At 51.2% G+C, this 18324-nt stretch overlaps 1 protein-coding gene across 21 annotated transcripts in view; it reads right to left on the reverse strand.

Annotated features, from left to right (window-relative positions):
- The window catches only part of LOC134339799 (neurexin-2-like), a 1323723-nt gene that overhangs the window by 845353 nt on the left and 460046 nt on the right, over positions 1 to 18324 (reverse strand). For all 21 annotated transcript variants that reach the window (XM_063036594.1, XM_063036593.1, XM_063036589.1 and 18 more), the window contains 2 exons: positions 9438 to 9821; positions 6286 to 6489 (listed from right to left, as the gene is read on the reverse strand). In XM_063036594.1, the coding sequence (XP_062892664.1) occupies positions 6286 to 6489; positions 9438 to 9821 (588 nt within the window). The remainder of the gene's footprint in view (positions 1 to 6285; positions 6490 to 9437; positions 9822 to 18324) is intronic.

The following is an 18324-nucleotide window of genomic DNA, read 5'->3' on the forward strand; positions in this document are numbered from 1 at the left end:
TCATTAACCCCAGGACCTGAAGGTGTCCGAGTTTACTGGAAATGCTGATCATCGGTGCCCCGCCCTCGGGGTTCTGTCAGCCCAACGCACTTCACTACCATCACCTCTATTGAGGCACTTCTGGAGGGAGGGGGGTCATTTTTCAGCCAGGCCTGGGAGTTCAACACGTGTCGTCAACCATCACAGAAAAGTGGAACGCAAACAGCCACGGTCCGGTGACCCAACGCCAGCCCTGTGACCAACCCGGTCCGTCAGACAGCCCGATCCCCCCCGGTGACGCCAGGGGCCGGTCCGGTGACCCAATGCCAGCCCTGTGACCAACCCGGTCCGCCAAACAGCCCGATCCCCCCCCCCCCCGGTGACGCCAGGGGCCGGTCCGGTGACCCAATGCCAGCCCTGTGACCAACCCGGTCCGCCAAACAGCCCGATCCCCCCCCCCCCGGTGACTCCAGGGGCCGGTCCGGTGACCCAACGCCAGCCCTGTGACCAACCCGGTCCGCCAAACAGCCCGATCCCCCCCCCCCGGTGACGCCAGGGGCCGGTCCGGTGACCCAACGCCAGCCCTGTGACCAACCCGGTCCGTCAAACAGCCCGATCCCCCCCCCCCGGTGACTCCAGGGGCCGGTCCGGTGACCCAACGCCAGCCCTGTGACCAACCCGGTCCGTCAAACAGCCCGATCCCCCCCGGTGACGCCAGGGGCCGGTCCGGTGACCCAACGCCAGCCCTGTGACCAACCCGGTCCGTGAAACAGCCCGATCCCCCCCGGTGACTCCAGGGGCCGGTCCGGTGACCCAACGCCAGCCCTGTGACCAACCCGGTCCGTCACACAGCCCGATCCCCCCCGGTGATGCGAGGGGCCGGTCCGGTGACCCAACGCCAGCCCTGTGACCAACCCGGTCCGTCAGACAGCCCGATCCTCCCCGGTGACGCCAGGGGGTGGCCCATCCACAGAAGGGACCGGTCTGGCCCTGGGGTCTGAACACCGTAGAGAATCCTCCTGGCGTCTCAGAGAGTGGGGGGGGGGGGGGGGTGGACAGCGGCTGCACACCTCTCACCGTCTGACCGTGTCAGAGATCTAGGAACTGTGTCCAAGTGGGAGAACAGAGCTTTGTTCTGGGAATTCCAACAGGACCCGGTGGTCGGGGCAGAGGCACATCAGGTTCCCCACTCCCGCGCTGTCCCAACAACCGCACCAATCGGGTCGGGGGTGGGGGAAAGGGGGAGGGATAAGCTCCTCTGAGACGCACAGAGAGTCACGAAACAATGTCACATCCTGCTGTGTCAGCGTGGTTTGTGACGGGCCGGCTGGGGTCTCTCTGTAAGGCTACTAGCCCTGGACAGTTAGCCTGTTAAAACCAAACACAACAGTAAAAATCACACAAGCTCTGTGTTACTCACAATCACAGCAACATGGACACATACACACACACTTAACAGACACCCCACGCACTCAGACATACAGACATATATACACAGATGCGCGCACACACAGAAACACACACTTAGACAAACATACAGTCAAGCATCCAGAAACAGACATACACACACACACACACTCCCTCTCACCAAAATATACATACACACTCAGAGACACTCACAGATTTACACACACACAGACACACACACACACACACACACAAATTTCCCTTCAGCTTCCTTACACACAACCCCACAAATATTTCCCCCCACACACAGAATCACAGGGTCACACACACACACACACAGACTCACACACAATTGTCACACTGCATATACATTGACACACATCTCCTTCTTACTTCACATATACACAAACACACACACACACACACACAGAAACACCCTTTGCAAACACACACCACCACAGGGCCCTGATACAACTAACACAAGAGGCCACACAACAGCAGGGGTGGTCACACTATGCTGAGTGCTGATAAACAGTCTGCCCACCCCCAGTACCCGGAGGCTCCCACTACCCCGACAAACAGTCTGCCCACCCCCAGTACCCGGGGGCTCCCACTACCCCGACAGTCTGCCCACCCCCAGTACCCGGGGGCTCCCACTACCCCGACAAACAGTCTGCCCACCCCCAGTACCCGGGGGCTCCCACTACCCCGACAGTCTGCCCACCCCCAGTACCCGGGGGCTCCCACTACCCCGACAAACAGTCTGCCCACCCCCAGTACCCGAGGGCTCCCACTACCCCAACAAACAGTCTGCCCACCCCCAGTACCCGAGGGGGCTCCCACTACCCCGACATGTCCCATCCAGTCCGGGTCTTTCACCTGCCCGAATTGGCGGGCGACGGCTCCCAGTGGGGCTGGGGTCGTAGGTCACCGTTGACGTGGCTGTTTGCTGTGGCCGCAGATCCAGACCATTGAAGGGTTTGGACCGCCGATGAGAGGGTGAAGATGAAGGGAGAGGGAGGGGGTGTATGGGGAGCTGCGGTATGTCGAGTACCATGGATGACAGCTGGAGATGGAGGTCATGAGGTTCCAACCATCCCAGAGGCAGGAAAGACTGACAATTATACCAATGTCTCCACAAAATAGAAAGGTCTCGTGCAGAGACAGATTCCAGGAGCTCCCCTTAATGTTAAAAAGGAGAAGACATGTTCAGGATACAGAAACAGGTACTGTACAGTGTGGAGTGTGTTACCCAGGGAGATGTGTATATCAGGCAGCATATTATGCAAGGAGATATGTATGTCGGGCAGCGCGTTAGGCGGGGAGATGTGTACGATGGGGAGAGTGTGTGTGTTTATCGTACAGCGTGTTACACGGGGAGCGTGTGTATTGGACAGTGTGTTACACAGGGAGTGTGTGTGTTGGACAGTGTGTTACACAGGGAGTGTGTGTATTGTACAGTGTTTTACACGGGGAGCGTGTGTATTGGACAGTGTGTTATACAGGGAGCGTGTGTATTGGACAGTGTGTTACACAGGGAGTGTGTGTATTGGACAGTGTGTTACACAGGGGGTGTGTGTATTGGACAGTGTGTTACACAGGGAGTGTGTGTATTGGACAGTGTGTTACACAGGGAGTGTGTGTATTGGACAGTGTGTTACACAGGGGGTGTGTGTATTGGACTGTGTTACACAGGGAATGTGTGTATTTGACAGTGTGTTACACAGTAAGTATGTGTATTGGACAGTGTGTTACACAGGGAGTGTACATATTGGACAGCACATTACATAGGGTGTGTGTGTATTGGATGGTGTGTTACACAGGGAGCTTGTGTATTGATGGTGTGTTACACTGGGAGCATGTGTATTGACAGTGTGTTACACAGGGAATGTGTGTATTGGACGGTGTGTTACACAGGGAGTGTGTGTATTTGACAGTGTGTTACACGGAGTGTGTGTATTCGACTGTGAGTTACACGGAGTGTGTGTATTCGACTGTGAGTTACACTGGGGGTGTGTGTATTGGACAGTGAGTTACACTGGGAGTGTGTGCATTAGACAGTGTTTTACACAGGGAGTGTGTGTATTTACAGTGTTTTACACAGGGAGTGTGTGTATTGACAGTGTGTTACACAGGGAGTGTGTGTATTTACAGTGTTTTACACTGGGAGTGTGTGTATTTACAGTGTGTTACACAGGGACTGTGTGTGACATAGGGAGCATTTGTATTGGATGGCGTGACACACAGGGAGTGTGTGTATTGGACAGTGTGTTACACAGGGAGTGTGTATATTGGATGGTGTGCTACACAGGGAGTGTGTTTATTGGACAGCGTGTTAACCCAGTGTCTGTCGGTTGGTGTTTTACACTCGGTGTTTGTGCATTGCACAGTGTGTGTACTGGCCATTGAGTTACACCTGTATTACTCGGGAAGATGGATGTATTAGGTGTGTTGTGACTTGGTACTCTTTCTGTACCTCCCACAATGAATGTTTTTTTTAAAACTTGTTAGCAAGTTACCTGAGCTGATTCTTTCTCATTGTTTCACGGAGACACTGTCTGCTTCCTGTAGTGCTATCTCTGTGTCCTGAACATGCACTGTCACATTCTCTCCGCTTGGTGTCAGGCTCCGACACACAACAGACAATCTGCTCTGTTTCACAGTGAGTGCTGGCTCCAATCTCGGTTTACTGAAAACCGCAGCTCTTCAATGCCTGAAGCCGGGCTTGTCTCCCAGAAACGGGGAAGTAAGACCACTGGCTGTTGTCCGCAGTGTCGGGAAATCTGAGGGTTGTACATCCATACCACAGCTCAGGAATAATGAGAACAGAGGTCACATTGACAGGTTACAATCACCAGAGGCAGGAGCAATGGGTTTTCCCAGATCCAAATCACCCCCTCACCCATTCATTCCTCTGCTCACCCACCTTTTCCCTGGCAGCTTCCTGTGGGACGTGCGATGCATCCCAACCCAACTTGTTCAAATGAATCTGTAGGGAATCTTATCCTCATGCACGCCCCATTCCAACATCTGACGATGGTCCTGACCCCAGCTGAACCCAACACGACCTTTACCCCAAACCTTATTGGATTCAAAAGATGGCCTTTACCCTGATTCCTAATGAGCCTAACAAGATCTTTACCTGACCCCCACGGAAACCAACGCAACCTTTACCTGACCCCGTTCTAAACCTAACACAACCTTTATCCTGAATGTCTATGGAACAATATCTCCGGGACAGGTGCCAAGGATGTGTTGTTGAACACCCACCTCCATTCCCAATCAAAGCTTCTGTTGCGATTCCCCAAGAAAACCATTATTCCCCCAATCCTCAGCTGCATCCCTCTCGTTCCTGCCCCATTCCCAAAATCCCTCCACCACTTCCGCCCGAGTCTCCTTCATACCCCCACTCTCAATGATCCTCCTCATCCCATACTCAATGACCCTCCTCGCCTATCTCCTTCCCACTCCTCATATCTCAGTGAGGCTCACCCCACCTTCACCCATCTCCCTGGCCACACCATCGATCTTTTCAATCCCCTCATTCCCCAACACCACCATTCCTCATTCCCAAACCATTTCCGCCGCATGGATTTCTTTCACACTCCAGTCTCCAGCTTGCTCTTTATCCATCTCATTCCTGCCCACTGATCTCCTTGGCCCCCTCCTCTTTCTCAGTGATACCCCTTGCACCCAGCTAATCACCCACTTCAGAAACATCCTTGCCACATCTGCCCAATCTCCACCTCTCTCCTTCAGCCCTACCCTCATGCCCATTCCTCCAATCTTTGATTCACCCCGCCCCCCCACCATCTCATTCAAACTCCTTGGATCACTGTGAGCCCCCCTCCATTCTCAGTGCCCTCCCCACACCCATCTCGTTACCCCCTTCCCTTTCCAGCTAGTTTCCTATTGCCCCTCCCGGCGGAATCTCTCCAGCCAGGCTGAGGTGGGGTGGGGTTTAACCACCTGCCTTTGCTCCTGTCCTGGGTTGTACCGGCAGCGATGTTCCAACACGTTTCCATGGCAACTGGCGTTTCCCCCCCCCAAAACTCTCCCTCCCTCCCTCCTCCCTCCAACTACGAGTTGTTGTTATGGCTGAACTCCGGGGAGAGTCTGCGCCACCGAATCCGGGAGGGACAATTCGCGACGCGAGAGGCTTAGACCAGCCAGTTACCATGGAAACAAGTCAGCATCGCAGCTGACAATGGTGCACCCACTGGGCGAGGCGACCATAGTGGTGCAACTGGGCGTCAGGGAGTGGTGAGCTTACTGGGAGGGACAGTGTGGGAGAGTTAGAGGATAGGACACAACATCAGATGAGACTGCAGAGTTGACCAGTACCGGCAAAAGATGGTGCAGGAGACAAGTTCACAGATGTTTTAAGGAAGATGCCAAGTTTCATCCATTCAGACTAACAAGGAGCAGGGGGACAGACTGTGTCCATGCAGGGGACAAGCAACGTTTGACTGAATGGCAGCCCATTTTCCCACAGAACAGAGAGCACAGACATCGGGAAGGGCAGACACAGCTGGTGACTGTGCCTGGTCACACGGACAAGGGAGGTGACTGCGTCAGTCAGACAGAAAGGGGAGGTGACCGTGTCTGGTCAGATGGTCAGACAGACGGGGGAGGTGACCGTGTCTGGTCTCACAGTCAGACGGACAAGGGAGGTGACCGTGTCTGGTCAGACGGACAGGGGAGGTGACCGTGTCTGGTCTGAGAACAAAGGAGGTGACCGTGTCTGGTCAGACGGACAGGGGAGGTGACCATGTCTGGTCACACAGTGAGGTGGACACAGAAGGATCCCTGCTTCCTCAGATCTGACTGGACAATACTTGTTGCTGTGGCAAAGATAGCCATGATCCTTGGTAAAGGGAGAGGGGAAGGAGGGTTTACCTAGGTTAACCGTGAGTTTTACGCGCCCTCCGTCCAGCTCCAGCCTCAGGGTGTCCGCAGAATCCTTGGACGTTGTGGCCATGAGCAGGCCGTAGGCCCGCTGGGACATGAACCTCAGCGAGATGTCCTCCGCCTCTGTGTGCATCACCTGGGGCATCATGATCTTTAGGTACATGCTGCCGTCGTAGCTCAGAACAGTGCCCTCTGGGGTGGGGGGGGGGAGAGCAGAATGGACAGTGAGGGGTGCAGAAAGATCAGCAGTGGGGTTTACAGACAGGGTGAGTCATGGGACCTTCGGCCAGAGGGGTTACAGACAGGGTGAGTGTGCACAGGGTGATGGGACCAACGGCCAGCGGGATTTGACAGGAACTGAAGGGCGACTTCACACAGAGGGTGCGTTTCCTCCCACCATCCAAAGACGTACAGGATTAGGGTTGGGAGATTGATGTACGTACATTGCAGAATAGACCCTTCTGGCCCTTCAAGCCAAGCTGCCCAGCAATGTTCCCAACTTCAACCTAGCCTAATCGCACGGCAATTTACAATGACCTACCCATCGGTCTGTCTTTGGACTGTGGGTGGAAACCAGAGCACTTGGAGGAAACCTACAGGGTCACGGGGAGAGCAGGAATTGAACCTGGGTCACCCGTGCTGTGAAGCGTTGAGCTGACCTTTGTGCTACCGGGGCCACCCCAGCACGTTGGCATCAGAAGCACAGGGATACTTCCCGCAGCATATCCTCAGACTGTGTTGGCCATATATTTCACTGTACGTGTGACAAACCTTCATCATGCATTGCTATTTGTACCTTTCTGACAGACCATGTTCTCACTTAACACATCAAACACAGTCACAGCCAGATTTGATCCACCAATAGTTGAGATGTTTGCGTGTTCAGAGAGCTTCACAGTCTGGGATCTCTGTCCCTTGAATCTGTGTGAGTTATTTTGTCCCGGGAAAGGTGTTTGAACATTCTGGTGTGTCTCACTGTAGTTTGTAATTCAAAGGAACCACTGTCAGACTCAGAATATTAAAGTAAACAACGTCACCGTAGCTGTTAAAAAAATTGTATGGAATTGTATGGTGTTAGCTTTGATCTTAAGGATAGAAACAAAATACAAAATACTGGAGGAGCTTGGCAGGTCAGGCAACACCTATTGAGGGCCGCGAGCCTTCGTCAGGACTGCAAAGGGAGGGGGAAGATGAGAACCTGAGCCCCTTCTCTTCCCCTCACCTACCTGTCACCTCCCTCCGATGACCCTCCTCCTTCCCTTCCTTCCATGGTCCTATCAGATTCCTTCCCCTCCAACCCTTTACCTCCAAGTTCAAAGTTAATTTATTATCGAAGTCCATCACTACCCTGAGATTCATCTACCGCAGGCCTTCACAGTGGAACAAAGAAATACAATAGAATCAATGAAAAACTACAGACAAACTATCAATGTGCAAAGGCAAATTCTTCCAGCTTCCCACTTCATCCCCCAGCCAACCTCCTTCTCCCTCTCACCTCTCACCTGCCTATTTGTACCCTCCCCTCACCTACCCTCTCATTCTGGCTTCATCCCTCCTCCTTTCCAGTCCCGATGAAGGGTCTGTTTATCTCCCTCCATAGATGCTGCCTGACCTGCCAAGTTCCCCAGCGTCCTGAGTGTGTTGAAGAAGATTTCCACATCTGCAGAGTTCCTTACGTTTCATGGTGACGTATGGAACTGGAGATTGGGAGACTCAATTGAGAGGCTCCCTGGGAGAATTGCTGCACGTTGTGTGGAGTACTGATCTGTAGATTAATGGAGTCAGCTTCTGTCTGGTGACTCAGGTCACTGGGTGTAACCAGTGTTGCCCACCGCTCCCCCTCCTTCAGGTCGTGGGACTGAGTTGCCTCTGGTGTCAATATTTCACGTTCTTTACCATCAGCCACCACACCCCCCCCCCCCACTCTGGGACATGGGCGCTGGGTCCCATCTGAGGATCTTGCGTCAGCTCAAGTTGCAAAGGAGAAGTGTGGGATCTTCTCAGGAAGAACCCAGACGGTTCGGGGACTACTCAGTGGTGTCAGTAGTGGTGGGTGACCTCCAGATAGTCGGACTGACTCTGCACGCCCCCTCACTGGATACAGAAAGTGTGCGGGGTGGGGGTAGAGTACTTTTGTTAAGGTTGACAGAGTAGGAGGCATTCTGGACTCTAACTGCACAGGGCTACATTTCTAATTCCTCCCCCATCTAAGGGCGGGGAGACCTTCAAAGAGAGATGGTTGGTGCTGGATTCTCCACTGAAGGAGAGACCTTTAGAGAGGGGGAGGGCTGGACCTGGGCTTCCCAAGGTGGGGTCTCTCCCCTAAAAGATGCACCCTCTGTGTGGTCTGTCTGTACAGGAGAGGTGACAGAGTTTCGGAGGGGCAGTGGGGCGGGGGAACGACTCGTCCTTGTCTCCCCACCAGAGGAAGAGGAGACCTTCAGGGAGAGCAGGCAGAAGCCGAGGTGGTTGCCGCTGGGAGAAGGAGAGGCTGTGAAGTGACACCGACATGTTCTCCCCGGCGCCCACGAGGGGGAGAGAGAGTTTGGTGCCCCTTACGCCCGAGGGTTGGAAAGTGAGTCACCCCCCACTTCCCAGCACCTCCCCACCCCCCAGCACCCCCCACTCCCCAGTGCCCCACCCCCATCCCCACTCCACAGCACCCCACACCCCACTCCCCAGCACCCCCCATGACCCCACTCCCCACTCCACAGCACCCCACACCCCACTCCCCAGTGCCCACCCCCCACTCCCTAGGACCCCTCACGACCCTCACTCCCCAGCGCCCCGCACAACACCCCCACTCCCCATTGCCCCATCCCCCACCCCCCACACCCCACTTCCCACGACACCCCACTCCCCACCCAGCGCCCCCCACAACACCCCCACTCCCCAGCACCCCATCCCCCCACTCCCCAGCGCCCCACCCCCATTGCCCCATCCCCCACCCCCCAGTCCCCACACCCCACTCCCCCCCACGACACCCCACTCCCCACCCAGCGCCCCCCACAACACCCCCACTCCCCAGCACCCCATCCCCCCACTCCCCAGCGCCCCACCCCACCCCACCCCCCCCTCCCCAGCGCCCCCCACGATCCCCCCTCCCCAGCGCCCCACTCCCCACTCCCCACCCGACCAACCTGTCTCGCAGTTCCTGCCGAAGAACCCTGTGCCGGTGCAGTCGCAGATGTATCGGTTCCAACCCTCCCGGCAGCTGCCACCATTGCGGCAGGGTCCGCTGGCGCACTGCCGGAGGGTCTCCCGGGAGCAGAAGCCGCTCACGCCGCCGGCGCCCTGCATCTCGGCCAGCCGCCGCACGTCCCGACTCTGGCCGTCGATGAACAGGTCCCGCACGCAGCCCACGTAGCCGTAGTTGAGGAAGGCCGTCCACAGCTCCGGCGGCAACGCCACGTCCAGCCGGTTCTCGGGGAGCCCACCCAGGTACATGGCGCTGTCCAGGTCCAGAATCTCGCTCTCCCCGTTCGCCATGAAGGGCAGGTGACGGCTGTTGACGGAGATCGAACCTGTGGGCGGGACGGCAACAGGCACAGCCATCAGGGAGTCCGCTCGGCCCATCTGGTCCCGTCCCGTCCAGACACGCTGGAATCCATTACAGGAGCTCGCCATGATGGTCAGCAGAGAGGGACTTGGGACTGACTGGAGCAGAGGAGAGTGGACGACCTACGTCTCTGGTGACTCCAGCCGCGGACATAACAAGGGGAATTGAGTATAAGAGCAAAGAGGTCCTTCTGCAGCTGTACAGGGCTCTGGTGAGACCACACCTGGAGTACTGTGTGCAGTTTTGGTCTCCAAATTTGAGGAAGGACATTCTTGCTATTGAGGGAGTGCTGGGTAGGTTCACAAGGTTAATTCCCGGGATGGAGGGACTGTCATATGTCGAAAGATTGGAGCGACTAGGCTTGTATACTCTGGAATTTAGAAGGATGAGAGGGGATCTTATTGAAACATGTAAGATTATTAAGGGATTGGACACGCTGGAGGCAGGAAGCATGTTCCCGATGTTGGGGGAGTCCAGAACCAGAGGCCACAGTTTAAGAATAAGGGCTAGGCCATTTAGAACGGAGTTGAGGAAAAACTTTTTCACCCAGAGAGTGGTGGATATGTGGAATGCTCTGCCCCAGAAGGCTGTGGAGGCCAAGTCTCTGGATGCTTTCAAGAAAGAGATGGATAGAGTTCTTAAAGATAGTGGAATCAAAGGTTATGGGGAGAAGGCAGGAACTGGATACTGATTGTGGATGATCAGTCATGATCACAGTGAATGGCGGTGCTGGCTCGAAGGGCCGAATGGCCTACTCCTGCACCTATTGTCTATTGACTGTCCATCTCCTCTGCAGATGATGGGTCTGGATAAAGTGGACATTGAGAGGGTGTGACACACACACACACAACATTTTAGGAGCAGCTTCTTCGCCTCTGCTGTCAGATTTCTGAACGGTCCATGAATTTATCCGCACTACCTCACTATTTAGTGTATTTATTTTTAATATTTCGTATTGTAACGGAGCAACTAACGTATTGCACCCTACTGCGGCCACAAAACAACACATTTCATGACATACAGTACTGTGCAAAAGTATTCACCCTCGACCCTGGAAGGTTTCATGTTTTATTGTTTTCGAACATTGAATCACAGTTGATTTAATTTGGCTTTTTTGACACTGATCAACAGAAAAAGACTGTTTTGTGTCAAAGTGAAAACAGATCTCTAAAAAGTGATCTAAATTAATTACAAATATGAAACGTAAAATAATCGATTGCGTAAGTATTTACTCCCTTCCAGTCAGTATTTAGTAGATGGACCTTTGGCAGCAATTACAGCCTTGAGTCTGTGTGGATAGGTCTCTATCAGCTTTGCACATCTGGACACTGTAATTTTCCCCATTCTTCTTTACAAAACTGCTCAAGCTCTGTCAGAATGCATGGGGAACAGCCATTCCTGTGTAGCTTTGGCTTTATGTTTGGCAATCATTGTCTTGTTGGAAAACAAATCTTCTCCCAAGTTACAACTCTCTTGCAGACTGCATCAGGTTTTCCTCCAGGATTTCCCTGTGTTTTGCTGCATTCATTTTACCCTCTACCCTCACAAGCCTTCCAGGGCCTGTTGCAGTGAAGCATCCCCACCACACTTAACAGTAGGTATGGTGTGTTTTTGATGATATTTTTGATGGTGTTTTTGATGATGGCATTGTACCGGATGACTGGGAAATTTCAAATTTTACTCTGCTATTTAAGAAAGGAAACTAGACCTGTCAGCCTGACATCAGTGGTTGGGAAGTTGTTGGAATTGATTGTTAGGGATGAGATTACAGAGTACCTGGAAGCACATGACAAGATAGGCCAAAGCCAGCATGGTTTCCTGAAAGGAAAGTCCTGCCTGACAAACGTACTGCAATTCTTTGAGGCAATTACAAGTAGGGAGATGCATTGGATGTGGTGTACTTGGATTTTCAGAAGGCCTTTGACAAGGTGCCGCACATGAGGCTGTTTAGCAAGATAAGAGCCCATGGAATTACAGGGGAGTTACTAGCATGGGTGGAGCATTGGCTGACCGGCAGAAAACAGAGAGTGGGAATAAAGAGATCGTATTCTGGCTGGCTGCCGGTTACCAGTGGGGTTCCACAGGGGTCAGCATTGGGACCGCTGCTTTTTACGATGTATGTCAATGATTTGGACTATGGGATTAATGGATTTGTGGCTAAATTTGCCCATGATACAAAGATAGGTGGAGGAGTGGGTAGTGTTGAGGAAACAGAGAGCCTGCAGAGAGACTCGGATAGTTTAGGGGATTGGGCAAAAAAGTGACAAATAAAATACAGTGTTGGAAAGTGTATGGTCATGTACTTTGGTGGAAGAAATAAACAGGAAGACTATTATTTAGATGGGGAGATAATTCAAAATGCAGAGATGTAGAGGGACTTGGAAGTCCTTGTGCAGGATACTCTAAAGGTTAACCTCCAGATTGAGTCGGTGGTGAAGAAGTGAATGCAATGTTGGCATTCATTTCTAGAGGTATAGGATATAAGAGCAGGGATGTGATATTGAGGCTCTATAAGGCACTCATGAGACCGCACTTGGAGTATTGTGTGCAGTTTTGGGTTCCTTATTTTAGAAGGGATATACTGACATTGGAGAGGATTCAGAGAAGATCAATGAGAATGATTCCAGGAATGAAAGGGTTACCATATGATGAACGTCTGGCATCTCTTGGGCTGTATTCCCTGGAGTTCAGGAGAATGAGGGGGGATCTCATAGAAACATTCTGAATGTTAAAAGGACTGAACAGATTAGATATGGCAAAGTTATTTTCCATGGTAGGGGAGTCGAAAAAGCAACAATTGTACCAGTGCCTAAGAAGAATAATGTGGGCTGTTTAATGACTATCGCCCGGTAGCACTCACATCGACAGTGATGAAGTGCTTTGAGAGGTTGGTCATGACTAGACTGAACTCCTGCCTCAGCAAGGACCTGGACCCATTGCAATTTGCCTATCGCCACAATAGGTCAATGGCAGATACAATCTCAATGGCTCTTCACACGGCTTTAGACCACCTGGACAACACAAACTCCTATGTCAGGATGCTGTTCATCGACTATAGCTCAGCATTTAGTAATATCATTCCCACAATCCTGATTGAGAAGTTGCAGAGCCTGGGCCTCTGTACCTTCCTCTGCAATTAGATCCTCGACTTCCTAACCGGAAGACCACAATCTGTGCAGATTGGTGATAACCTATCCTCCTCACTGATGATCAACACTGGTGCACCTCAGGGGTGTGTGCTTAGCCCACTGCTCTACTCTCTACGTACACATGGCTGTGTGGCTAGGCATAGCTCAAATACCATCTATAAATCTGCCGACAATACAACCATTGTTGGTAGAATCTCAGGTGGTGACGAGAGGGCGTACAGGAGTGAGATATGCCAACTAGTGGAATGGTGCCACAGCAACAATCTGGCATGCAACGTCAGCAAAATGAAAGAGCTTATTGTGGACTTCAGGAAGGGTAAGACGAAGGACACATACCAATCCTCATAGAGGGATCAGAAGAGAGAGTGAGCAGTTTCAAGTTCCTGGGTGTCAAGATCCCTGAGGATCGAACCTGGTCCCAACATATCAAAGTAGTTATAAAGAAGGCAAGACAGCGGCTATACTTCACTAAGAGTTTGAAGAGACTTAGCATGTCAACAAATACACTCAAAAACTTCTATAGATGTACCGTGGAGAGCATTCTGACAGGCTGCATCACTGTCTGGTATGAGGGGAGTAGCCGGACCGAAAGAAGCTGCAGAAGGTTGTAAATCTAGTCAGCTCCATCTTGGGCACTAGCCTACAAAGTTCCCAGGACTTCTTTAGGGAGCGATGTCTCAGAAAGGCAGCGTCCATTATTAAGGACCTCCAGCACCCAGGCCATGCCCTTTTCTCACTGTTACCATCAGGTAGGAGATACAGAAGCCTGAAGGCTCACACTCAGTGATTCAGGAACGGCTTCTTCCCCTCTGCCATCCGATTCCTAAATGGACATTGAATCTCTGGACACTACCTCACTTATTTTTTAATATACAGTATTTCTATTTTTGCACGTTTCAAAAATCTGTTCAACATATATAATTGATTTACTTGTTTATTTATTTATTTTTATATTTCATTTATTATATTTTTTCTCTGCATGATTGTGTTTGCATTGAACTGCTGCTGTTAAGTTAACAAATTTCATGTCACATGCCAGTGAAAATAAACGCGATTATGATTCTGACTCAGATTTACAGCTGTGCCATATTCTTTCCATTTCTTGATGTACTCCAAGCAATATTCAGTGACTTGGAAATTTTCTTGAATCCGTCTTGTGCTTTTCAAGAACCTTTTCACAGAGCTACTTGGAGTGTTCTTTTGTCTTCGTGTTGTAGCTTTTGCCAGCAGTTGGACCTTCCAGATACAGGTATATTTTTACTACAATCAGCTGAAACACCCTGACTGCACAGGTAATCTCCATTTAACTAATTATGTGACTTCCAGAACCAACTGGCTGCACCAGTGAATATTTGGTGTGTCAGATTGAAGAGTGTGAATACCAATGCAATCAATTATTTTGTGTTTTATATTTGTAATTAATTTAGATCACTTTGTAGAGATCTGTTTTCACTTTGAATTGTAAGTCTTTTTCTGTTGATCAGGGTCAAAAAAAAGCCAAATTAAATCCATTGTGATTCAATGTTGTAAAACAGTAAGACACAAAAACTTCTTGGGGGGGGGTGGGTGGGGAGGGGTTGAAGACTTGTTATAGGCACTGTTAATTTAGCTAGGGTGCCTATACTTATACACAGTACTGTAATTGTCATTGTGGAGCAGTGAGCGAACGAGTTGGTAAATCTGGCAGGAACAAATGGTGGTGGGTGGAGCGTCATGCTGACCGGTGGCAGAGAAGGTCTACCAGGGAGGGGTGTTAGACAGGTGGCAGAGGTGTGCCAGGGAGGGTGTTAGACAGATGGCAGAAGTGTGCCAGGGAGGGTGTTGGACAGGTGGCAGAGCTGTGCCAGGGTGGGGTGTTAGACAGGTGGCAGAGGTGTGCCAGGGAAGGTGTTAGACAGGTGGCAGAGAAGGTGTGCCAGTGAGGGGTGTTAGGTGGCAGAAAAGGTCTGCCGGGGAAAGGTGTTAGGTGGTAGAGAAGGTGGCAGAGGTGTGCCAGGGTGGGGTGTTGGACAGGTGGCAGAAGTGTGCCAGGGAGGGTGTTGGACAGGTGGCAGAGGAGGTGTGCTGGGGGGAGGGGATAGGGTGCATGTGGGATAGGTGGCAGAGTCAGAGTCCCGGGGTGGGGGGTGTCATAGGTGCAGACACACCCAGCCCTGAGACACCAGGCAAGGTCATTCAATTTCAAATAGTTGGTTTACTGATCAGAACAGAATGTCTCTCTGGTGCTTCCCACTCCTTCCCCTCTCCCTGCCCCCTTCCCACTCTCAGTCCACATTAGAAACCCATATCTCTGCTTTAACCCTCCCACTAGACCTGAAAAACCAAGAAGAAAAGGGTGCAGAGGAGATACACGAGAATGCTGACAGTACTCGGAGACCTCTTTGTAAGAGGCTAATGGGTGACCTTACAGAGGTGTGTAGAACCGTGAGGGACACAGATAGGGTGTAGGGGACTGAGGGAGTGACTTTATAGAGGTGTATAGAATCATGAGGGACACAGATAGGGCGTAGGGGACTGAGGGGTGACCTTACAGAGGTGTGTAGAACCATGAGGGACACAGGAGGTAGGGGACTGAGGGGTGACCTTATAGAGGTGTATAGAACCATGAGGGACACAGATAGGGTGTAGGGGACTGAGGGGTGATCTTATAGATGTGTATAGCACCATGAGGGACACAGATAGGGTGTAGGGGACTGAGGAGTGACCTTATAGAGGTGTGTAGAACCATGAGGGACACAGATAGGGTGTAGGGGACTGAGGAGTGACCTGATAGATGTGTGTAGAACCATGAGGGACACAGATAGGGTGTAGGGGACTGAGGGGTGACCTTACAGAGGTGTGTAGAACCATGAGGGACACAGATAGGGTGTAGGGGACTGAGGGGTGACCTTACAGAGGTGTGTAGAACCATGAGGGTCACAGATAGGGTGTAGGGGACTGAGGGGTGACCTTACGGAGGTGTGTAGAACGATGAGAGACACAGATAGGGTGTAGGAGACTGAGGGGTGACCTTATAGAGGTGTATAGAACCATGAGGGACACAGATAGGGTGAATGCCCACAATCTTTTCCCCAAGATTGGATAATCAGGAACCAGACAGGAGAAATGAGAGATTTAATAGGGACCCGAGGGGCAATTTCTTCACTCAGTCCGTGTATGGAACGAGCTGCCAGAGGAAGTGGCTGAGGTAGGTACATTACCGACATTTAAAAGACACTTGGACAGGTTGTTGGTAATTTGAATGCACAGTATCATAAACTGCAGTGGGTAGCGGACTTGACCCAAAACATCACAGGCACATCCCTCCCCACCATTGGTAGTATCTACAGGGGGGGGCTGCCTCAACAAGGAAACAGTTTGGTGGTGGAGGTAGAGCCCAGCACACAGATTCTATCAGAATTAAGGCACGCCAGCACCTCTACTCTTTTCAACACCGAACTCTCTCGCAAACTTTGACAGAAGTTCTGTTGAATGTCTGGTCTGGTTGCATCTCGATCTGGAACAGCAATCCGAAAGTACAGGGCGTCAGAAGCTTCAGAGGGTAGTGAACTCTTTCCAATATATCACGGGCACGTCCCTCCGCACCATCGGTCGTGTCTACAGGAGGGGCTGCCTCAGGAAGGCAATGTAGATCCCTACCATCCCGGCTGTGCCATCTGCTCAACGCTCCCACCAGTCAGGAGGGACAGAAGCCTGAAGTCCCACAACAACCCATCATCAAAGATCCCCACCATCCAGTCCATGCCATCTTCTCACAGCTCCCACTGGGCAGGGGGTACAGAAGCCTGAAGTCCCACACCAACAGCTACTTCCCTTCAAACACTCGGTTCTTGAACCAACCAGCACAACCATAATCACCACCTCACTACAGCAAACTGTAACCACTTCGAGCACTTTGCACTAAAATAGCCAATTTTTCCAAATTGTTTTCTTTCTGATAAAAAATGTGCCCTGGACCAAAGTTAGGAATCAAAGGGTTGACATCTGATCTGAGCTGTATATACTTCAATGTAAGGAGTATTGTAGGGAAAGGTGCATGGCCTCAGGCCGTGGATCAACACCTGGAATGATGGTATTGCAGCCAATACTGAGACTTGGTGGCAGGAGGGACACAGCTGGCAGCTCGGTGTTTTAGACGCAATAGAGCAGGAGGAGGGTTGAGATTATCAGTAAGGGAAAATGTCACTGTAGTGTTTCATCAGGACAGACTGAATAGCTTGCCTAATGAGACTTTATGGGTAGAACTGAGGAATAAGGAAAGTATGTTCATGTTAATGGGATTATATTATCGACCACCAAACAGCCTGTGGGATTTAGAGGAGCAAATTTGTAGTGAGATCATAGACTGCTGCAAGAAATATAAGGTTGCGATAGTAAATGTTTTTAATTTTCTACATATTGACTGCGACTCCCATACTCTAAAAGGACTTGAAGGGGTAGAGTTTATCAAATGTGTTCAGGGAAGTTTTCTTAAACAGAACATAGACCTCCTGCCCTGTCCCATTCCCAAATTGGAGATACTGTATACCTATTAGGGAATAAGACGGGACAGGTGACAGAAGTTTGTGCAGGGGAACACTTTGCATCTGAAGGTCATAATGACATTAATTTCAAGGAATTTATGGAAAAGAATAGGTCTGGTCCTCGGGTTGGGATTCTAAACCAGAAAAAGGCCAATTTTGATGGTATCAGCAAGGATCTGGCAAGTGTGGACAGGGACAAGTTGTTTTCTGGCAAAGGTGTACTTGGTAAGTGGTAAGCTTTCAAAAGTGAAATTTTGAGAGTACGGAGTTTGTATGTTCCTGTCAGAATGAAAGCGAAGGATAACATGTTTAGGGAAGTTTGGTTTTCAAGAGGTTTGACTGATCTAAGCATAGGGCCAGATTGGAATGGTCGGGTACGGGCTGAATTAAGGAGGCAGGCCCTGGGCCTGAGAGCATATCGAAGCAGCAGGGCCTAGGTTCAGGAGTGAAGAGCAACCTGCTGCTTGGCCAGAAAGCTTGAATAGTTCAGGAATATATTCCCTGGAGCATGGGACAATGAGGGGAGATCTGATAGAGGTATACAAAATTATAAGGGGTACAGATAGGAGGCTTTTTTCCCCTGAGGTTGGATGAAACTACCACCAGAGGTCATGAGTTAAGGGTAAAGGGTGGACTACTTAAGGGGAACATAAGAGGAACCTCTTCACTGAGAGGGTGCTGAAACTGGGGAACGAGCTGCCAGTGGAAGTGGTAGATATGAGTTTGAATTCAACATTTCAGAGAAATTTACATAGGTACATGACGAGAGGGGTGTGAAGGGCTGTGGTCTGCATGT

This window comes from Mobula hypostoma, chromosome 30 (genome assembly GCF_963921235.1).
Source record: "Mobula hypostoma chromosome 30, sMobHyp1.1, whole genome shotgun sequence".
Lineage (NCBI taxonomy): Eukaryota > Metazoa > Chordata > Chondrichthyes > Myliobatiformes > Myliobatidae > Mobula > Mobula hypostoma.